This window comes from Thermobia domestica, chromosome 6, assembly GCF_964235325.1.
Source record: "Thermobia domestica chromosome 6, izTheDome1.hap1.1, whole genome shotgun sequence".
NCBI lineage: Eukaryota > Metazoa > Arthropoda > Insecta > Zygentoma > Lepismatidae > Thermobia > Thermobia domestica.
Genome location: NC_137459.1, coordinates 146,809,915 through 146,834,025, shown reverse-complemented (window position 1 = coordinate 146,834,025; position 24,111 = coordinate 146,809,915). Strand labels below are relative to the sequence as shown.

General features: G+C 34.6%; 1 protein-coding gene across 6 annotated transcripts in view; it reads left to right on the top strand.

Moving 5' to 3' along the window:
* Positions 1-24,111, top strand: part of LOC145688250 (uncharacterized) — a 212,835-nt gene that overhangs the window by 120,724 nt on the left and 68,000 nt on the right. For all 6 annotated transcript variants that reach the window (XM_081762198.1, XM_081762199.1, XM_081762201.1 and 3 more), the window contains exons 11-18: positions 2,636-2,686; positions 5,019-5,063; positions 6,741-6,779; positions 9,593-9,640; positions 10,100-10,147; positions 11,112-11,153; positions 14,588-14,638; positions 22,574-22,621. In XM_081762198.1, coding sequence (XP_081618324.1) covers positions 2,636-2,686; positions 5,019-5,063; positions 6,741-6,779; positions 9,593-9,640; positions 10,100-10,147; positions 11,112-11,153; positions 14,588-14,638; positions 22,574-22,621 — 372 coding nt within the window. The remainder of the gene's footprint in view (positions 1-2,635; positions 2,687-5,018; positions 5,064-6,740; positions 6,780-9,592; positions 9,641-10,099; positions 10,148-11,111; positions 11,154-14,587; positions 14,639-22,573; positions 22,622-24,111) is intronic.

Sequence of the window (24,111 nt, the reverse complement as noted above, 5' to 3'; positions counted from 1 at the left end):
GCATTGGCTGTGCTGAAACGTTTGACTTATAACGAAGTACTTGTTTTGGATACATTTTGATGTTAATATTATTTATGTAACAGTTGTGTAACTAAGAAAGATGCCAAGATTATTTAAATATGTTACTCAGAAACATGATTGATATTTATTCTATATGACATTCATGGTCCACGGTGCACAGGTATGACGCAGAGTCATAAGCAGTTAAGTCACTTTTGGCGATATTTAGTTTTCGATCCAGTATTGATAAGAAAAACACACTATTTCATTTGGTAATATTTGCTGTGTTCAGTGTAACAGATAATAAGTAAAGTGATAAATATGGGTTAAGTCATATTTTCTAACGTTTGATTAGTATTAAGTGCTTATGTGGACAAATGTCCCTAGTATCATCAATACGTTTTAAACTGAAGAAGTTCTATGTTGACTTAAGTCCTTAGTACAACTAGAGATTTATGGAATTTTTAAGATCTTGACACTTTATTAATGATAAAAGTTGTAAAATTAATATCTGGAAACAACACTATCACCAGGCCTAGAAAGTATTTTAAGATTTCTCCCCTGGGAAGAAAATTATTCGCTTAGCAAATAAGCAGGCTTACATTAACAAAGTAGTCAAACTTTAACTCGATCTAGTGGTTATGATGCATTTAAGATCAAAATCCTAATAGGCAGGTTTTATTTTAATAGACGGCGCAACAGCGTCATTTCAGGTTTTACTAGGGAAAGGAGAAAGGTTACCCAGAGATATAAGAGTTTTACGTTTTTATACACCATTGATTAATATTGATCCATGCATGTTACTTAAATTCAGGGATCAATTTTCCACTGATCTCACAAATGCTACCCCTAGTACTAAATAAAGTAGCCGTTTATATGGTTTTGCATTGAATAACGTTTTTTACATGCTGATTCAGAGGTGTTAAACAAGAAACAATACTATGAACTTATTTTTCCACATAGTCGTCTAAACTAGAGATGCATATGTTTTGAAAGGGTATCAATAACTGTGTTGGAGGGCCAAAATAAACAAAGTAGCTATTCACCACAACCATTGCTATTACTTGAATAACTCTTTTCTTAATGCTGCAATAACATTTCGTCGTTTTTCTTCTTTCAACAATAATGTGTCAACAATTAACGATCACAATTTATGAAATTGACTGACACATATTTACAAAATATTAACTTGGACTAACCTTGGTATACGTCTCACATTTTTAACACCCGAACTTTCACCAAACTAATGGTATAGGTCAGCCAACCAATTGTATGTGACATGAAACTTTAACTGACAGAGGGGCAAATGGAACAGCTTGATACTTATACAGCCATTTGATTAATATGCTTTAACATATTTCAAAAGTTGTATTTTGTTCCTATACACGTAGGATTCAAAACAAAAAATAAGTAAATAAAACTCATTATTGAAATATTCATCCATTCTCTGATAGACTCCCCTTACATCAAGGTAACCAATCATAAATTCCTAGTTGCAGAACGCATGCACATGGGATTTAACTTACACTATTCCATGATTAAAAATATGAGGTTCCAATTTTCCAACTTGTGATTGGATTAAATTCGTAAGAAGCATTAAAATGGATATTGTTTGATAAAACAAAGACATTTTTATGACTTCACTGGATTTCTGGTTAAAATTTGTTTTCTAGAAAGAACAACATGGAAAGCCTTTCTCATGGCAAGTTGTTCAATTTGTTCTGTACAGTCAAACTGAAACAATAGTAAACTATAAAAGTTCCTTAGATGAAGAAATTTCAGGACATTGAATTTCGAAAGAAGAGGTAGATGATCAATGGGGCATGTGAAAAAAAACTGCAAATCAGTCTTGCCTATATCCAAAGAAAAGAAGAATATTTATTGGATATGCTTTCTCTTGCTTCACTAGTGGTTCACCATGTATACGTAAATCTTCCTGCATATCCTATCGAAATTACACAGTTTGACATCTTACTGAATTGAAATATGGTAGTATATTTTTCTTTTAAAATAATATTAGTAACTTCCTCTAATAGAAAGTTTGCAAATGGTTTCCTTTCTGTTAAATTTACAGTGCTGTCCATGTCAGTTTATTGATAGCAATTATTTGCTTAACAAATAAATCTGCAAGTCATATGGATTAATATAATTATGTTAAGAATTTGACAAAAGGGTGTAAATTAGTTTAGGGAATTAAACTGACAGAAGATAAATTTAGGAACCAATGAAGTATTTAGCCATCTAATAGGGGCTACTCAAAGTGTAAATATATAGTCGTTTCTTTTTTTAAAAAAATAAACATTTGAACTTTTGAGAAGATCTTAAAGTTTGTTTTGGCCTTCCTGATATTTTTTTTACTTACTTATGATCTTTTGAGCATGTACCAAAGATATTTCTATTTGGCGATATTTAAATGTTATGTTTTTTTTTCAGCTAACTCTGTTGGATTATATCTCGAGTCGTCGTAGTTATCCTATTCAAGTGATGTTAGATTTTATCTATCATGTTCTAAATTATTTTATCACAAACCAATTGGTTATAATGTATATATATATATATATATATATATATATATATATATCGCATTATTTTGTTGATTTCTGAGTATTGTTTCATGTTACACCTTTTCTTGTAGCAGAGACCAGTTCTTGTTCCCGATATGATGGACTTGAATTATCCAGAAGATGTAAGTATGTTCATATTTCAATATATATATATATATATATATATATATATATATATATATATATATATATATATATATTAATACATTAATATTAAATACTTGCAAAAGTAAAACCGAATGTTTGTCTTGAAACATTTCAAGTAAAATGCAATACTCACTGTGAAGTTTTAGTATACATGTTCTGTATTATATATATTATTAATGCATGAATGAAATATAAAACTAAAATTATTAAAATGTATAACTCAGAGACTTGGCTGAATTTCCTTTTCTATAATACATATGAATATAAACCCTGTTTATCTTAGCAAATTTATGAATGGTATATGGGTTCGTGTTGAAGTTATAGAGCTATGTCTCGAGTCATCAAAATTATCCTATCAGAACATTGTTAGAATTATTACGTCAAATTCTTTAATAATTTTGCATTAGTTTAATTATTTTAACCATTTTTTGCAACATAATTAGTACCTATTTAGAGTTGGATTATTATCACGTGCTTACCTCAATTAAAAGTCATGTCCTAAGGGAAGGAAGAGGGCTTTGAATTAATGCCAAAATATGTATCTCAGGAGTCCCACGTGTTAAGGAGATGAAACTCGGTACATAAGTTCCTCATTGACAATAACTGGACAAGTGTTTTAACCTTTACAAAAAATCTGCCAGGAAACAACGGTTAATTTCTATGGTATTTTAACGTCCACTTTCGTCTTCATAAAAAACAAAAATAGGAAAATGATTGAACCGTTTAAAATTATTTTTTGCAAGTAGCACTTGGATCGACTATTTTTTAAATTATTATTCTTACATTGAAATGCGCATCCTAACGGGGGAAAGCAGTTTAGTTTCCTGTTTTACTAAGAGTAACGTTTGCATCCCTAACATTACCGCTAGGCATGTGCTATTTAGGTATCCCAGCTACTTTTTAGGTACCCTACACTTGGCACATATGATATTCATGTGCTAAGTATGTACTTCAGCTACATACAGTTTTAGGTACTTGTTACACTTAATTGATATTTGCAATTATGTACCACAAACATAGCATTTATATACCTGGCCCAGTTTCGCACTCTGTCATTTTTATGTCGTCACTTGGGACATATACATGATATGTTCTAGGTACGTCCTATAGGTACATACTGTTTCAGATACCCTAGCAGCACAAGATGTACTAGGTTTGCTATATTTAGGTGCTCTAAATTCATCTCCCACATTTGATGCATTTGTTCCTTCTTTTTCCAAGCGATTGTGTACTAGAAGCATCAAACGCATCAACTTTATTAGATGGCAACTGTCGCCGATCATTTGAAAGTGAATATGGAAGAATTAAGAAATAAAGTAAATAGACACGTGTCATTTTGTTATAAAATTACATGGCGATTAGATTTTATCTGATCCCAAACGGTTATCGTCGAATATACGCGGTTAAAGGAGTATTCTGATTAGCCAAATTCAAACGACCTCAACAATTTATCCCTTTACAAACGACATTGTCTTCATCGTCTCCGTGGCCGAGTCGCCGGTGGGTGTAGCCGAACGGTCTGAGGTGTTAGGCTGATGATCGTGAGGTGAGGCCCATTGGGGGTTCGAGTCCCTCTGAAGAGCAAGGGTGGAATTTTAACTGTCCTCGATGTTTCTGTGTTCGTGTCCCTGTCGTGTCTAGTAGTCCTGAGAAGTGGTTAAAAAAGTCGGTAAAGCAAGAGTCTAGTAATCCAAACGTTGGTGGTTCGCGCCCACCCTAGGGTAGCTGTATATTGTTTTCAACTTGTTTAAAGTGTTTTTAGACTCACCTTAATGTTATCACATTACGTATATAGGCGATTTAACATATTTTGGGGGAGTAATTTTGTAGTTCATTGACGCTTACGACATGGGGAACATAACTAGAACATACTAGGCACGTTCCCCAGGTACATGTCAGGCATGTGCCTAGGGGCGGACATAGACTGTGATTATCACTTGCCATCCATGTGATTTATCTCTCAGAGATGCATAAGGCATATACTGGACACATTCCTATGTAACTGAGGGAACATGTAGGCATATGCTTGCTACGTGATTGTGCTGTTAGGGACTGTTTGAAATTAATGTTTGAAGATAATTAACACTTCCGCCGAGTTGGCTTTTTATAATCCCTTTTCAATTTTAAACTCATCGTAACGGGAGAAGAGAGCCCAAAGATATTTCCTAAATATTTTACATAAATCTATTGTTCCCGTATGAAAAACGGACACTTCAGTTAGTCTGGTATACACATACAGCATAGACTACATGTTTCTACTTATTTCTGAAACTGGTCTTAAACTAAGTATCTTTATTCTTGTTTCAGGATCCAATGGACGTTCCACAAGTAGAACTGCTATACATTCGAAGAGTAAGTGCATAGGAATACATCTTATATATAAAGACGAAAATTTGTTTGCCTGTATACCAATCCACGCCGTTAAATATTTTGATGTGAAATTAGAACATAGTTAATATGTAACCCCTACTATATCGTAGACTATTCAAATTTTTTATGCATGTTCTAAGATGGGAGGAGAAGGATTTCAATAAGTCTTTCAAGTATGTTCAAGAGAGCTTATTCTTTGCGTGTAAAGAACTGACATTGTGCCATGTCAGTACAAATATATATATATATATATATATATATATATATATATATATATATATATATATATATATATATATATATATATATATATATATATATATATATATATATATATATATATATATATATATATATATATATATATATATATATATATATATATCTGAAACTTTTCAAATATTTTTTAAATATCTACAACTGATTTTTTATCCTGTCACTTTGATTATAATATGTATCCTAAAGGGGAAAGGGGATGAATATTTTTGTTGAGAAAATATAATCTCACAAGTCCGTGAAGTTAGAGAGATGAAACTCGGTGTGTAAACTCTTTGTGAACCGTTACTGAAGGGGAAAAGAATCAATCTTTATACATTTCTCCACATTCAATTTGACGTTATCTTCCTTATCGTCACGAGGGAACGGCCACAAATATTTTCTAGTAATGATTTGCAAATGCATATCCTCAAAATTTCTCCAGCAGTTTTTTTTATTCTCATACGATTTACGTGTGTTTGAGGCAGAATATTTAGAAAACATCCTTTATACTTACCAGCAATTATTTTCAATATTTTGGCCTGCAGGGACTTCGAACCACATGGACATCTTCGATCAATGCCAATGCTTTCAGTGTTTACACTAGGACTAACTCCCTTTTACCTTTTATCTTTAATCTATTTCATCTGTAACCGCTGGCGACAATTTCGATGTAAACAAGATATACAATATGTTTTTATGAAAATCGAAACTTTTGACGTAGTTTACAAAAAAACATTAAGTACAGTAATTATGCAAACTTGTAACACGGGATGGATTTTTTATCCCTTTTTTACCTCATTATTCTTGATGGATTGCAACACAAAACAAAGCGTTATTTCGGAAGCCATATACCAGATTTTTATTAAAATCATTTACATTTTAGGAAAATTTTACAGACATAGGATAAGATGGACAGATGGATACACAAAGGCGGTTAAATAGAATGGTTGAGGCTCGCTTTTTTATTTGAGTTTTAGCTTCCCCTTTTACAACGAGGTCGTACGAGGCGTGGACTTACAAGTCCGGACCATATGAGCTATTGCTGGGATTCGAACTCAGCTCTCCAAGCCAAAACCGTTTACATTAACCGTTTAACGATAAGGGAGCTCTAGGTTGAAGCTTGCGTATGAATACTCAGGCAATTGATTGAACTGTCTTATCTAATTAGAATATATTTGAATCTGTACTCTATATTTTTATTGCCAGACATCTAAATGTTATGTCTAGTCCATGCTAAGTCCGTTGAGTTATATCTGGAGTCTCCATAATTATCCTACCTGATAAGACTTGTTATAGTTATAATTTTTGAAGTCACCTTATACAAACCAATTCATTATAGATACCATACTACTTTACTTGCTTTTAAGCTCCATGTGAGACTAATGAGTATTTTTGTTTCAGCTTCCACAAGCGTTTGAACTGGTGAATTATCCAGAACATGTAAGTGTATATATGTATATATGTACTTTAAATCATATTAATAAGTTGGAAAGTAAATTACGCGTTTTTGATATGACTATGGCTCCCAACCTTATTATAAAACAAAAATGCATCCGTTTGTGAGTAACGCTAATATAAAATCTTGAAACTATTTAAGACTTAACGGGCAGCATAAATCTAGGGGAAAATATTTAGATACTCATAATCCTTATTATGATTGCAAGACACATTAGTATGTCAGTCACATTAGTTCCCAATAGTTCACAATCAGGATAATAGTGTACGCTGGCTCACTGCCTTCTACTTAGTGTTAACATATGTCGTTAGCGTGAAGGCAGGTTTGAGAGAACAATTGGTACTTCCAGACTAAGAATCCGGAGCACCCTATAATAATTTACAGTATATGTGCTCAGTACAGTATATGTACAGCATCATAGTTATGCGCTTCCTCCTTACTCAAATATCAGAATTATATGATATGCCAACACCCATCAAAGTTTTCATGCCAGAATCATAGTTGCTTGCCCTTTTGTAGTAGAAATCTAATACACATTGCAGAGGTGCAGAGAGTACAATCTCGTCGAGTGCAGAGAGTACATTACTCTTATCAACTGAGTGTGGATGATTAATAACAGCGGTATTCTCTAAATATTGCTTGAATCATAATAACTTATGTTTTGGATGGAAATAAGGGCATTCGAATTTCTGAAGAGTTCCTTTGGGACAGTGGGACAGATAATGTAAATATGGGACTATCCTGGCTAAACCGGGACGTTGGGGAGCTCCGCATATGCTATACTAAAATTAAATATTCATGAAAGTACAGCTCAATGTACAGAAGGTTGTTTGGTTTATATCCGACCGGTTTTCAAAGTGTACTAACTCTGTGAAAAATAGTGTCGCTACTAACTGTTGCATTCCGTCCGACCACCTGTATTTTGGATCATGACGTGATATTGCAATTTATGCTGCAAAAATATAAGTTGGGATATAGAAATAAACATTCCATTCTATTCCTCTCTACAGTTTTTCTACAAGCAATGGCGGTGATGTTGTAAGTGTCGTTTTAACAGTTCGAATGTGCAGAAATCAAGTAGGCTTGCATCAAAACTTTTGACAAGAATGCCATGCTGTGGTATAACACAGATTTCCCGTTTGGTTTATAATGTCATAATAAAACCTGAGAAGATGAATGAACGTATTATCTATGTAGATTTTGTTCTTGTTGGCTTCGTAAATACGAGGCACATATTTCCATAGAGTAGAGTCATAATGGATTGCGAAAAGTAGGTATCATTCACCTTAATGTTTTGTCAACCTTACTTACTTCCAACTTGCCCTCGTAATCGTATCCAGTGACAATCACTATTCCCTGTGAGAAACTTTAACTCCACTGGTTGTAAAACTCGGTACGTCCCTTCTGAGAAGTATCAAGGAACGAAAGCTACCAACTGATATCAATACCATCAGATAAATGTAGATCTCATTCAACGTGACAATCGTATCCCATTACTTCATCTATTCAGTTGTATTTAATACAATTTAAGAAAGTTTACGTTGAAGTTGGAGTTCAGCGTCCTATTCAACATCAATGTCATATGATACATGGACTTATAGTTTAAGGTGTAATCCGAACCACAATAATGAGTTCAAATTTCTAAAGACTCTCCCATTGGGGATTGAATCGGGACTACGTGCAATAAGGACACGCGTGCTAGACACTATACCAGCGGAAGGGAAGTCAGTGATCAGCAAAATGTCATCTGGTTTGTTGAAAATGACAGAAAGCCTACCTCTGGGCCACGTCAGTTTGAGACTCTTAGTTTACCAGTAGATGAATTGCATAAAGTACCTCAGGCGCCAGTTTTGCAGATAACTGCCAAGAGGCCCTTTTGTTGTGGAATGTTTCTACATGGGCGTTATTTGTGAGTGATTGGTCATGATAAATTTAGTTGTTGTCACTCCGAGGGTTAAAAATTTTCCTGACACTGTTTCGTTATTCGGTGATACAGAAGATGTGCTTGGAAAAGAGCTATATTGTACACTTCGCAATAACCTTTACTGTCAGCGGCATTTCACTATCACCAACATGACATTTCCGTGCGTACAAGCCGCGACAGCACAGTGATAACGAGACTGGTTTCAGATTTCTAGCGCAAGTACTAGGTAGCAGCAGTGTTTTCAAGTAGCTCATATATAAAACGAATAACCTTCCCTATAACTTGACACATTTGAATTAAGATATAGGGCTAACACTCGTTTTGATGGGTACATATTTTGATGGGTATATATTGTTTATTTTATGACTATGGTAATAAGAAGTAATGCTGAGACTATCAATATATGGAGCTCAGAGGCATGATTAAACTACCTTATGTTACTATAATGCATTTCAATTTATGAGAATCTAAATTGCAAAACGTCCCAAGTCCATTGGAGTACTTTCTTTTAAGGAAGAACAGATAAACTTTACAATTGGTATGCTATTCTATTCAGCTGAAATTACTTTGTATTTAAAATAAAGCTTTTGGTTGGACTTAGAATGTAATATTACGTAAGCGAATGGCCATTGGAACAAAGATACCGACGAATAAAAATAGCAGAAAATGGGGAAAAAGTGGACTTCGTATATTTTGTAATTCATGTTCTCATATGCTGTATATTTATCTTAGCATATTTCCAAACCTTATATTCATCTTTGCTAAGTTCGTTCCGTTATATTAGGGATTGTCGCTATTGTTCTATTGTGATAATGATGTATGATTATTATAGCTATCAGATCCTAAATTATTTTACCTTAACCAACTTTTCAGGCCGCCATGCCCTTTCCACCGTGGTCACAAATGAACAACCCAGGATTCGTAAGTATAAACATTTCACATGCATAAATGTGCGTACAATTAAGAAAGATATTGGTGGAGACATGTTTCATTTGAACCATTAATAAATTGAAAATCAAATTATGGACTTATGGTTTATTCAGGATAGTAAATTGACGCATTTGAATGTAACACATCTTGTGAACACATTTTTGAATGTATTTTGTAATATTACTCATTATAATATATTTCAATATATGCTTTATATTATGTTGGTGGACCCCTAAATGTTATATACTGTATTTGATTCCCATGACGTCAGTTGTATTATATCTGGAGTTTTCATGGAGGCTAATTATTCAATCTTGATAGTGCAAGATTTTTTTTATAGCTATCAGGTCCCAAATACTTTACTATATATCAATTTCCTATATTTACTTTATCCTTCTCCTGAACTCTTGAGTTTTGTCTGAGCTTACCTAAGTTTTTTTTCTCTATCAGGCTACTACATTCCTTCCGCAGGGGCTTGATGCAAACTATCCTATGCTGGTAAGTATCATATATATATATATATATATATATATATATATATATATATATATATATATATATATATATATATATATATATATATATATCTGATAAAATATTCGTGATACACAAATGTGTAGGTCAAGAAATTTATTCGCTCAAGTACGAATAAGTGTACTGGTGAACATTAATGAATTAGAAATCAAATGATACATTAAGATTATGCATTCACTAAAATATAATTCAATGCATATCTTGACACAATTGATTAATAATGTAACAATTGTTTTGGACACGTTGTGATGTATGCCTTCTTGATATCATTTATATTATTACATTGCTACCAAAAATTTCCGAGATTATTAAAATATGTTATTCTTAATGTTGATCAAACTATCTTCCCTTACTGCAATATGTTTCAATATATTTGTTTTGATAAACCTGTAGAAGTTATATTTGGTTTGTGCTAAGTCCAGGTAATCATGTTTGGAGCCAGTACAGTTATCTTATCCATGTAGTATTACAATTGTTATAGCTACCATTTCCTAAATTACTTGACACTAATTACTGTTACCGTACTCTATTTAAGTGTATCAGTCTTGAGTGCTTGCGCGTTTTGTAGCCAGTTGATTTAGGTATTTTATTTACCTTAAAATAAACATGTATTTGAGTGGTTTGTCCTAACTCGTATTTTCCTAGAGTCCAGTTAAATGGCCTTGCTTTGACAAATTAAAGTTTCGTTAAACGTATATAAATTTAACATCACTTTAATCACATTTGATTAATTATTATTAAAATGGTCAATTTTCTCAAAGCAAAATATACTTAAATAGCATTGAAAAACTTGCAACATCAAAATATTAAAATTTCAACTCATTTTAAAGTGAAGAATAAAGTAAATTCCTAACAAAGGTTTTCAGATGCTCAACATCCTTAAGTTCTGAATCATGTCTAGAATCGCATGATATTTTTCTCGTTTCAGAATCCCATGCAGGTTCCAGGGTTTGCAAGTTTCTCAGGAATGGTAAGAATATCTATCTATATACTATCTATACAGGGTTCGGCAAGTATTTGAGAACAGTCACGTCTGCAAGAAATAAGGAACGTACACTTTACAGAAAGTATTTATTACTTTTTGACGTGCTGTACAAGTGGTCACATCCACAATGGATGACATAATTCAGTAAAACCATCGTCAGCTGCAATAACAGCTTCTACAATTTGTTAAAACAGAAACCGCATACGGGTTGAAATAGGAACCGAATAAGATAGGTCTTGGGGATGCTTCCTATTGTCTCCAAAATAGCTACCCTGAGATCTGTGAGTGGTTATTGGAGCCCATGTCAACCACGCCCCACATGCGATTGTTTATTGGGTTAACACCTGAGGAGATGGGGACTTATGCTGTGAATTGCATAGTCACGAAAATTGTTGGCAAGTCATTCTTGGGTGGTATGGGCTCTATGGGATGAAGCGGAGTCCTGCTGAAAAACACAGGCCTTCCACACTCTACAACAGTAATCCAGGGGTTCAGAGCCGTCGTCAACACCTCAGTGTAAGCAACGGCGTTGACTTCGGTATCTTGGCGAAAGTAATTTGAAGAAATCACGCTGTCTTTATTGTCCACAACTCGACAACCATCAGTGAAGCTTGAAACTTGTTAGCAGGGTGGTCAGAACCTCCTTGTGGCTTGCACACAGTCACCAATCGTTTCTGTGGTCCAGTTTCTGGTATTGGACAAAGTTTTTCTCATTGGAGACAATTAAAGAACTCCGGGCTTCTCCGGATGTTTTAACTTGTTCAGGATGGGGCGCTTTCCTCTGGTTAGTGTGTTCGCCCTGGTTCTCTCGGATAAAACTATCTTCTCCGTAACACGTATGACTTGTGATGAAGATTCTGATGACCAACACTTTGAATGGTGGCTTCGGTAGTCTAAAGCCTTCCGGTGCCAACATAGTCTTTCCAGGAACCTCATTGATGGCAGCTTGGAAAAACGAACGAACTCCGGTGTGCTGATATTATTCAAGCACCGACAATGTCATTTTGTATGGAAAACAGTAGTTACTTCATCAATAACAGCCTCAGTTCTCTCCGAAGTTTGAAGATAACCGGGCGAATATCAGGAATGTAAATATCTTTTAATCGGAGTGGTTTGCAGCCAAGAAAAGGTGACAGCATGCTCCTTTATTACCTAGGTTAGCCTAGGTTCTTCTATGTTTATCTTCAAAAGAAAGGAGTTGTAGTTATGATATACAGAGTACTCTGTCACTTATATGTTCTCAAGTACCTGCCACACACACTGTACAGTAGAGCGTGAACATTTTTTTTCAAGGGAACAAGCTTCCAATGTAATTTCGCTTCAGGATGTTTATTTTTTCATAACATCTTGTTCAGGGAAAGGGTTTAAACCCGGACCCTTTCTTAGATTGTTAATATAGAAACAATACTACCCGAAAATGTGTATCATTTACTTAATTTTAAAAATTCTATCCTGATTTGGAAGAAGGGGATGTTTTAGAATTACTGAATTGTTCTCTTAAACAGCTGAGCATGAAGTTGATTGGTCAGTTTATTTGCAGTTTAGCGTCCCGTTCAGTATCGAGCCAATTAAGATCGCGGATCTACAGCTTAACGTGAGATCCGAACCATGAGCTCTCACCGAGAATTGATCGGGGTCTTCAGTGCCAAAGGCGCTTTCCTCTAACCATATAGCCACGAGGGAGTTCAGTTGGACACAAATGTGTGAACTTTAATATTTAGAGAATTCTTATGTCACAGATATGTATACAGTATCCGTTTGAAAGGATTCAAGGTGTATCACCCGGAGGAATATTTAAAAGAGGATACGGCCCAAATATTTAAAAAAGTGATTTCCTGGTGTTATTGTAAAACCGAAACCCAAAAATTAAATATGGATAATGAAATAGATTGAGGTAGTGAAAGCTTTTCTTTCTTACTTGGAAGGTTATACTTGAACTGGTAGTCGTAACATCATGTTATCTGGTATATAAGGGATTTGTGTGTCACAGATTATATAATTGTTATTCATTCATTATTATTATTATTATTATTATTATTATTATTATTATTATTATTATTATTATTATTATTATTATTATTATTATTATTATTATTATTATTATTATTAAGTATTCTGCCTTTCGGCAGCTCCTGGGACTAATGAGGGTCTATTATTATTTTTAAAAATTTAGATTTAAGTATGGAAATGTTTCTTCCACGTTTCTCGATCTTCAGCTTCCTCTTTTATATTCCGATATTTTCTTCTATTTTTTTCTTTCTTTTATTTTGAAACTATCGATCAATTGTGTTCTTCTTCTTTCTACCCCTCGATTTCCTTCCATTTTTCGTTCTATGGCGGTATGAGGAAGATAATTTCTTTGCAGGATGTGTCAAATCCCTTCCTACAAAGGATATTGACTAGAAGTGTCCTCTTCTTTCCTATCCGTTTTAAAACATCTTCGTTTGTTGCTCTTTCTGTCCATTTTATCTTCTCCATTTTCCTCCAACTCTACATTTCGAAGCTCGCTAAAGTTTCTTCTCTAACTTCCATAATGTCCAAGTCTCTGAATTAAACAGTCCAATTTTCCATAGCACTTGACCAATTTCTTCCTCGTCCAATATTAAGGCTGCTTGTTAAGAGTGATCTTTTCTTGTTGAATGCTTGTTTGGCTATGACAATATTGACATGATCTCTTTGGTGCAGTAAAAGTCTCTCGTCAAAATACTTCCCAGATATTTGAAATTGTCAATCTCTTCAAGTTCTCTTTGTTCTATTCTGACTCCTAAGTGCGCGTTTCTATGGGATATTCTAATGACTTTTGACTTTTTGATGTTGTCTTCCAATCACATCACATCACTTGTTATTCACTTGAACGGAGCTAATTAATATGGTGACGAGGGAGCCAGAGAGGGACAACATATCTTCTTTAGAATCCGAACAAAACATTTCAATCGCTGGTCTTAAGGCACTAATTTTGACAACTCTAGCTTTCTATTTAAAGAATATTTATCTATCATTTACTTGTTTAACTTCTACCTCGGTGGTCTAGTGGGCTGGTAGGAAAATATTGCCTTCAATGAAATGCGAAAATCAACTCATTTAGATTCAGATTTTTTTACTACTAGTAGTAGGTAAATCCACATTCTCACATGCGACAAAATAATTTTGCAAGATGTCGACTTTGGGGAAAATAATTCAGAGGCAAATTCGAGAAAGTATGTTTCCGTAGCCCTAAGAATTTGACTAACATTTCTGTAAAATACTCCAAATATATTGTCTTGGGATATGAGAAAGAGGATTAACCAAGTATCGAGCTTAAGATTAAGGGTTGCTAAGGAAAAGAATAATATTAATTAGTAACTATAAATAAACAAATTAATGTGTGTGTCGTGATACTTCTGAAATCAAACTAGTTCCACGTTTTCTTTTCTGTGCAGAGCTCATACGTACAGGGAATAGGAATACCCATCCGTGGATTCAACGTTGGGGTAAGTAACTTCTTATATAATTTTTAAAATCCGCAGAATTAATAGTCATAAATGAAAGCTTTTCTTTGAATAATGGTCAGTGCCAAGTCAATTCAAATTTTAAGTCAATATTTGCTCGTCGTTTATACCTTCCAAATATTTTCCAACTTCATTATTTTTAGTTTTATTATTATTATTATTATTATTATTATTATTATTATTATTATTATTTGTTTATTTTTGAATTTGTTTAATCTTGGTGTTTTCTTCAATCTTCTTTATTCATTCAATTCAACTGAGTTGGTGTAACGAAAAGGTCTACATTTCACAATACCTTATAGTTGGAAAACGAAGAACCACACTGATAATCGGAAATGTCGTTGCTTACAATATATATATATATATATATATATATATATATATATATATATATATATATATATATATATATATATATATATATATATATATATGGAATATTTGTGACGTATGGTAAGACTTTTTATTTCGCAAAATATTAAAATCTTAATGTGTTCGGATATTTTGTAATGCAAAAATTGCTAACGTGGTTCTTCTATATTTTGTAATATTCTTCTTTATTCCGTTCGCCAATTCAATTATTATTTTCTAAATTTTCAGTTTTAATTATCTTCAGTGCTAGCAGAATAAAGTGTGTGTATGGAATTGTGTCCCGTAATTACACGACTAATTATTAGAGTTATTTATTTCCTATATACTACTATAATGAACAATACTGATCTTGTAGTTTCCATGAATGCAGGGGTATTAAGATCTGTTGGTGTCAGAGATTTAGCCAAAAGAAAAAAAAAGTCTTGACTCAGACCAAGCAGTACCTAATTTCAAAAATATTTTTTGGAAGGAGTGCATTGGCGCACCCCTTCATTTTATATAGGCTTTGGGACACCCATTAAATTTCGAGAGGGGATCAAAGAATATCCTCTTAAGTTTTGGAAATTGCCAAAAAATAGTAAGAATATACAAGACCAATGTATGCACGTCGAAAAGTTTTAGTGGTCCATATCGTTTCCTTGAATGAGTAAGAGAAACCAAAAAATCCAAATTTGGGACATAATTTTCCTAATTTATTCTCTATAATGAGGTTTTATTTGGCATATAGTCCTGTGAAGAGGTAGATGTGTCTATTCTCTTTCAAATGACACAGGTACTATGTTGAACTCTTCTCAAAGTTTGGTAGGAGTGTCTCTCCTCAGGTTTTTTAATGGCCAAAAGAAATGGTAATTATTGTTTAACACTCAGGTACTTACATCTGCAAATTTGGGAGTCCATCTTGTCCTCTTTGATGGATAAAATATGTCCAAAAATAATCATTATTAGAACATTGTCATATACGTGTAAAGAAAATTACATAATTGTGTTAACAAACCGTGCTTCGTTATAACTTAGAAGGTGTGAACCTATAGATCTATGAGTACATTTGGAAGTTAGAGGCTCTGAACATACAACTGGACCAAGATACTCCTTCTAAAAATATTTTTATCCAAAACTTCTGGTAGAAAATCACCTATGATAAAGCAAAATGCTTGAGATGAATAAGATTATTCTGACGTCATATTTACATATTTCTTGTCTGTTGTATTTGATGGTTAACTAATTTTGAATGTATGTTTCAAATACGTTTGTTCTATTAATGTTTGTAACAGGAAATTTGTGGCCCTGACCACTGGCGCAAATCCCGGGGGACGAGTGGGACATGTCTCCCAAATCTTGGACCTGGGGGGAATTTGTTATTTGTTGATTGAGTTTAACGTCTCTTTCAGCAGCGAGGCTATATGAGACGTGGATCTACTGATTAACGTGGAATCCGAACCACATGGGCTCCCGCCGGGAATCGAACTCGGGTCTCCCGCACCAAAGGCGCGTATGCTAACCGCTTAGCCACGGAGGAGCCCCGGACCTGGGGGGACTGTCCCCCCAATAATCTGACTTAAAAAGTGTTTTTTTTTTTTTTTGGGATAAGTGTGATGATTTGTGTCCGACTGCCACAAAGCAATGCAAGATGAAATTGATTTCTCTTGGCTTTTCCATTTTTTTTTAAAAAAAGAATCGTATTCTGTAGTATTTCAAACTGAACATCGTGCTGTAGTGTCTTTAGTACTCTCATCAATATGTATTAATTTCACTTCAGGTGGGCACAGAATTGCCAGAGGAGGATATAACCCTCTTCTCATGCTGGAAACTTGTCTCAGCTGTAGGTATTGGCATAAATTCCGGGGAAATGGGGAGACATGTCCCCCCCCCAACATTAGAACTGAAGGCTCTCCCAATAATCCGATTTGAAAAGTGCTTTTTGCAGATAAGTGTGATGATTTGTGTCCGACAGTCACACAGGAAAGTGAGATGAAATTTATTTCTCTTGGCTTTTCCATTTTTAATGAAAATGAAGGCATGCGACTGTGCGTGACGTAACCTGATATGAAATCTTATCTCCTTCTCTCCCCTAGGCCCTAGCACACGAAGAGTATATAGGCTATCCAATGTCACTAGAACCCATCTTATTCAGTAAATGCGCATTTAATCTATTTGTAGTATCAGCCTATACATCTACTCATGCTTCGTAAGCTAACTAACTCTATAGCCTATGGAACCCGGAGGTTCAATGCCGCGTTCACAAAAGCTCTCCACTGACTTCTATCCTTAGCCAACTGGATCCAGTTTCTGCTTTGTATTCCTATGTTTGCGAGATCCATCTTACTATTGTCTTCCCATCTGCGCCTAGGTCTTCCTTATGGTCCTTTTCCGAATCGTTTTACCGCTGGTGGACAAACACCGTGTGCGTGGGTTTTCTCGGGGTTCTCCCGTTTCCTCCCACTTTCTTCATTCCACCATTTCATTCATTACTCATTATCACCGTCTCCTTTAGCCTAATCAGCATAAGCGTGGGACGTAAAACTCAAAATTTCATTTCATTTCATTTCGTTTTACCGCTAACATTTTGAGAGCGTTCCTACTTTCTTCCATCCTGGCTATATGTCCTGCCCACCTAAGCCTCCAAGACTTGATGCATCTAACAATGTTTGGTAAGCCGTATAATTTATGCAGTTCCTCGTTATGAAGTTTCCGCCATTCCCCATTCCCGTTCCTTTTGGGTCCGACTATTCGTCTGAGCATCTTGTTCTCAAATACTTTCATCTATGCTCTTCCCTCAGAGTAAGCGACCATGTTTCGAAACCATACAGAACAACAGGTATGATTATCGTTTTATATATTTTAAGCTTCAAATTCCTCGACAGAATTCGCGACGACAAGAGATTTTGAACTGAATAATAACACGAACTCCCTGTTTGTAGTCGATATTTAATTTCATCGTGAATATGATTTTCGTCTGTTAATATCGATCCTAAATATTTGAAACTATCCACTTTATCAAAAGTATTATTTAATATTTTAACTCATCCCTAATTTGCCGTATTACGGTCCCGACGCACTTTCATGTATTTAGTTTTCTCTGCATTTACTTCTAAACCCGTGTCCCTGCAAGCGTTTAATAAGATCTCTGCATTTCTTTCTATTGTTCTCCTATCATCCCCTATTAAATTTACATCATCAGCGTACGCATAACCTGCTGAACACCGTTCAGCTCTAGGTCCTGGTTGCTATCTTTGATTTTCTTTATAGCGTATTCAAGCACAAAGTTGAATAATAGTGTCGACAACGCATCTCCTTGTTTCAGGCCATTCTGGACGTCAAAGCTCGTGACCAAAAGTTTTCCTGCCCGGACTTTACTTTGGCATTCATTTAAACATGCTCTAATTTGCTTTTTCGGTATTCCAAATTCTGTAAGAAGGTTGTACAATGTTTTCCTCCTAAACGAGTCGTAAGCCTTTCTAAAATCAATAAGTAGTTGATGTATCGGGCTACTGTATTCCCGCCTCTTTTCGAGTATTTGGCGAATGGTAAATATTTGGTCGATAGTTGATCGATTTCGTCTAAATCCGCACTAATAATCTCCAATAATTTCATCTGCGTATCGGGTCAATCTTGCTAATAGAATGTTTAAAAGAATTTTATAGGATGTTGACAGAAGAGAAATGCCTATATTAATTATTATAGACAGTTTTGTCGCATTTCTTGTGAATTGGACCAATGATTGATTCTTTCCATTCTTGTGGCAATTCTTCCTTGTTGTAGATAAGCAAAATGAGTTTGTGTATCTTGTTCCACAATTTTTCGCCTCCAGCTAAAATTAACTCAGCCGGAATTTCGTTTACACCCGGAGATTTGTATTTCTTTAATTTCTTTATAGAGATTTCTACTTCTATTTGGTTGGGTTCTGGAATATACGGTTTTGTGGTGTGTATCTCCCTTTCTTCCCGCATTAGTTTTTGGCAGCGTGTTCAGCAAATCGTCAAAGAAATCTTTCCATCTATTTAAAATGCTATCTGTTTCAGTGAGAACTGTTCCATCAGCTTTCTTTATTATAAGCACGAGGTTGATAGCCTTCTTTAAACTGGTTGTTCGCTTTATTCATGTCCCGAATGTTTTTATTTTTACTATTATCTTTAATTTCCTAAATTTTAGCTTTTAAAAAATCGCGTTTCTTTGTTCTAAAAGTTTTGGAAGTTTCCCACCTGATGTCTACGAAATTTTTTGTAGCTATTGCATTCGGATTTTGTAGTCAACGTAACTTTTCCTGTTTTCTCTTCTCTGCTAGTTCGAACCATGGTTTGTTCTTACGTATTTCCGCGTGTCCCAATTTTTCTCTTGAGAGAGGATGCTTCGTAAGCAAAGAAAAGAATTCAATTGCTGGAATATTTTTTCATAATGTTAAGGTTAAATCTGTTAACTAAAGAGTATATGACATACGTCAGATTTCTGTAAGGATTCCTGTAATATTATTGAGATTATCATCATTTTGCTCAAAGAGTATTGTTGCGTCATACATAATTGATATTTTTTCTTAATAGTTTTGGAGAAGTCATTATTTATATTATTATAAAACAAGTTTAACGTGGATCTTTGTGGATGCCTAATTAGAAACATACTAACTATAAATATTCATGTATTCAGATTTCATAATGTGTTCACGGCAGTGATTTGTAATACTGATATGTACTACTACTTCATCTACATCGCCTAACATATAATATACCAGGGATGCAAATAAGCAACAAAATTTTACTAGCCCAAGAAAAATAGCTACTGGCCCACATCCCACAACAGAAATAACTTACTTACCTTCGGTATGATATTAAATACTCGCCCGCACCCATGCAAGTGGTTATTTGCATCCCTGTAATATACTCTACAACAGTTGATCAAATTCATCTACCGTAATATGAGTTTCATCTCCCTTCTCTAGAATGAGCTTCAAATCTGCCCACTTCCCAATGTTGAAGACAACTAATGGCGTATTTAGGATTTTGATTCGAGGGGCAATGCTCAACACAAGGAAGGAAGTGGGCAATTGCCCACTTGAGTTTGAAAATTAAATATATTTTAATTCATGCATAAATTGAAGTTATAATGACAAGAATTGCAGACCGATAAATCCTATATGATATACAAAAATTTAGGAGTGAATCTAACCCTTTATTCTATTTTAACAAGAAAAAGGAAACATCCTCTTGGCCTTCCTAATTTCCCGAGCTAATTATTCCCCGGTTTTGATTTTCTTTAATTGAAACATTTCCTTTTTTTAAAAATAACTAAACGATATAATTTCTCCTTTGTTATAATAACTAAATTCCTGTCATGTTGATATACGCGCAAGTTGGTGTGGAACACTAGTTTCGCTTATCAACTCCTCTTAGTTTTGGTGTTACTGATGATGGCCGACTTGAGTCACAACTGACAACGGTCGATAAAGTATGATAGGCGAAATGAAAGTAGTAACGTCAAGAAAAAGAAACAGAAAAGTAGAAAGGACGAAAGAAAGAAAAAAAAGAACGCAGTTCTTACATGGAATGAAATTTGACAAATACAGTATTACTTCTGAACAGCATAAGAAAATGGAAAGTCAATGACATTCTTAGAAATGGTAAGTAGGATTATCGTTGTACGTGGAATGCGAAAAACTAACAAATTTATTTCGGGGGGAGCTTGAGCCCGATAGCCTCCTAAATACGCCACTGAAGACAATTCTGCTCCCCTGATCCTTCACAGCATTGTTTTTCAACTTTATAAATATTTTGAACATCGCTTATATATATATATATATATAATATGGGAACGGCCTTACCCGTCCCCCCAATGTTGAAGACAGATTTGCGCCAATGACCCTGATATGTTCTTGTAATCTGTTACATGTAAATGAGGTGCCCAGTATCAAAAGCCACAAAATCCATTTTTTTGCCGAAGTTGTGTTATATATCGCTTGTTATATGTTTGTTCTAAAGGAATTTCATGGAAACAGAATAAGTTTAAGAGCTTAATATTTCATACTAAAAACACTAGTTCAAATATGGGACTTTGTACGCGTATATATAGAGCTTCACTGCACATTTTGTGAGACTACTCGAAACTAAGTGTAATGGATGTGGTAGAGTTTGATACTAGGCGCCTCAAATAGAAGTTGATAGTATCAATAACTTATTCAAATGTTGAACCTATAACCTGGTATGTGTACTGATAATTATTACTACTCACACTTATACAACTCAGTATGAAAAAAGGAGAAAAATATATTTATCTTAAGTAGTCACCACCTACAGAACATGTCATTTTGCACCAACATTTTGTTTGTTTACATAAATACATATGGAAAATTTAGGACAGATGCAATGAATGGTCATCACCTTTCAAAAAATCAGAGTTATACTGTTTGCGTGATGCTATTTAATTACTCAAAATATATGTATATTTTAATACTATTATTATGAAAAGATTTCATTCCTTGGTACAAGGTTTTAATCTGTATCTTTCTGTCATTCATGGGTCCCATGGCAAAAGAATAAGCATGCTAGAATGCATAGTTGTCAACATAATACCAACTTCACTTCGGCCAAGAGGTAGTAGGGGTAGTGGAAAATACCTGGAAATATTATATGTGTGGAATAATTTCATCATACTACACACATTGATATTATGTACAAAATGTACTAATTGAGGATGAGTATCGGCGTAGAATTGTTTATATTGATCACTGCCAAATTAATTTTACACAATGTAGAATATAAAAATCTACAGTGATGGTTATACCTAATTTATGATTATGTCATGGGCAACCCCAACTGTCGTTCAGCAACTAAGCAGCGAATCATATTGTGAATGAAATCGGAATTTTGGTCAGCGTACTGAGCTTCTATGTAGTGAACTTATCATACTTTTCATCATACCTGGCGATCCGATCATAATATTTCGATTGACCAAAACACCTGCCAAAAAAGCTCAAAGAGCTTAAGTTTTCCTGATGAGAATAATAGAATCACATACTTCAAGACAGTTTGCCGTTTTGACTGCAGCGAATTTAAATGATATTCATGTGTGAAACTTCTCGATATCCAGAGAGTTTATACGCCAGAACATTAGTGCGGCCATGCCAACCTCTGTTAATTATTGAATAGCACTTTGTGGTGGAACAATTTCTACCAGCAGTATTTTCAGAGATCTTGTTTAAAATTACAATAGCATACCAGCGCGTATTTTAGTGTAATGGCGACGAAAGGTGCATATTTTAATTACTAATCCTCCATTGATGTGATAATTTTGTTTGCCTCAATCGAGTCCTTCATATTTCCATTTGTAAAAGCAATGTTCAATAGATATGTTCTACTCACTGAGTGCAGAACACGTATTAAGTACGCCTCTGTAAAGATTAAGAATGTATAATACATTGTGTATTTTGCTCTACTTTGGTAGTATAAAACTCTCTTTCTATTCTATGGTTCTTAGACTTTTAATCTCCCCAGCACAATAATGTACTTCATGATTTCTAAATTTAATATAATTCTGTACCAGAGTTTTTCTTCCTTTCAGTTTCCTCCAACATACCAACATTTGCACTTTCCACAGATGCAAACTCAGGTAAGGATATTAAGATATGTTTATTTATTTACTTAAGAAGAACACAACAGGTACTTCTACCCAATTACAGTGTTCATACCAGAGTTACATAGAATATCATTAAAAGTATGATAATTTATAAAAACTAATTATAACCTGATAAAATTAATCAATTGTGTGTGATTATCACTTTTGTATGTATACATCACAAGTCTACTTTCCTTCTCCGTTTCTACTTAACGATTTATCCAGTTCAAAGCTTATATTAAAAATGAAACCCTATTTAGCAGCCAGACTACATTTGTTTTAAAAATCTTGAATACAAAGGTGAGTCACATCTAAGAATACTCACTAGAAATTTATAAATCTATCCAATGTTGGTACACGAAATGGAAGTGATAGCACGTGGTAATGATCGCATTATGAAGCTCAAGTAACATTCTAAACATGCCATACAGATTGTTCAATTCATTATCCTGCTGGGAGATGGAGTCTAGCAAAGGACCTTATAAATGGGAAAACAGGATTGATGGTATCACGGTTGTAGTCATATTTCCCATGAATGATGGCCAGAAATGAGTGGCACTTCCCTCTAATATCATAATGCAAGGATGGGCAAATGCATAGATACTCACTCACTGCCGTTACTATATCCGAAATTGAAATTACAATATTTGCTGAATATCTCTATCCTCCGTTTTCGTCGCCTCTGCTGTCTCTGTCAATTTGCTCAAAGATATTATCGATGATGGGAAAGTGTTAGAAGCAATCGTGCGAGGAATACGTGAGAACATAGGCTTTCTTGAAACGAACACTCGTATCGTGTTCATATCATCCCACGAGGGGATCACGTAGTTCATGCTGTAATTGTGGTCGGTATTCTGCCGTATAGGGCGCCCTGGACAGTCATTTTATTCAGTCCTCCTGGTGAGCTGCGGAATATTGGAGTGGCATATCTGAAGTTGGAACACCCTGTTCCATCGTACACACCGCCGATGAACCACTGAAATGTACGTATCTACGCGAAATTGATTCTGCGTAACAACAACTTGGCACTTGGCAATCCTCCATACAGCCAAACTCCAAGCCATTTAATTAATACATATTCACTGGTGTCATTCTGGAGACACGGACTCTTATCCAGACAACTACACTCGTCGTCTTGTTTAAAGAACTTCAAACTATTAGCATCTGTCCTCTACAGAGAATAGATTCAGGCTACTCTTTGTGGTAGTCGGTGTACTGTGACCCTCAAACAATGGCCAACATCAATTATACAGATTCAAATTGTGTGTTACGAATTTTATTCGAATCATACAATGTATGCATTGTATTTTTACTTTCACGAACCCGCATGTGCTTAATGGATGTTAGCTATGAAGTTCAAAATGGCCAGAGCAGAAGCGAATATGAAATAGAGATGTTCATTACCCTGCTCAAAGTTCGGATGTTTAGATAAGATAGGATATAGGACTTATACAAATAAATAACGTACTACTCATAGTTCACTG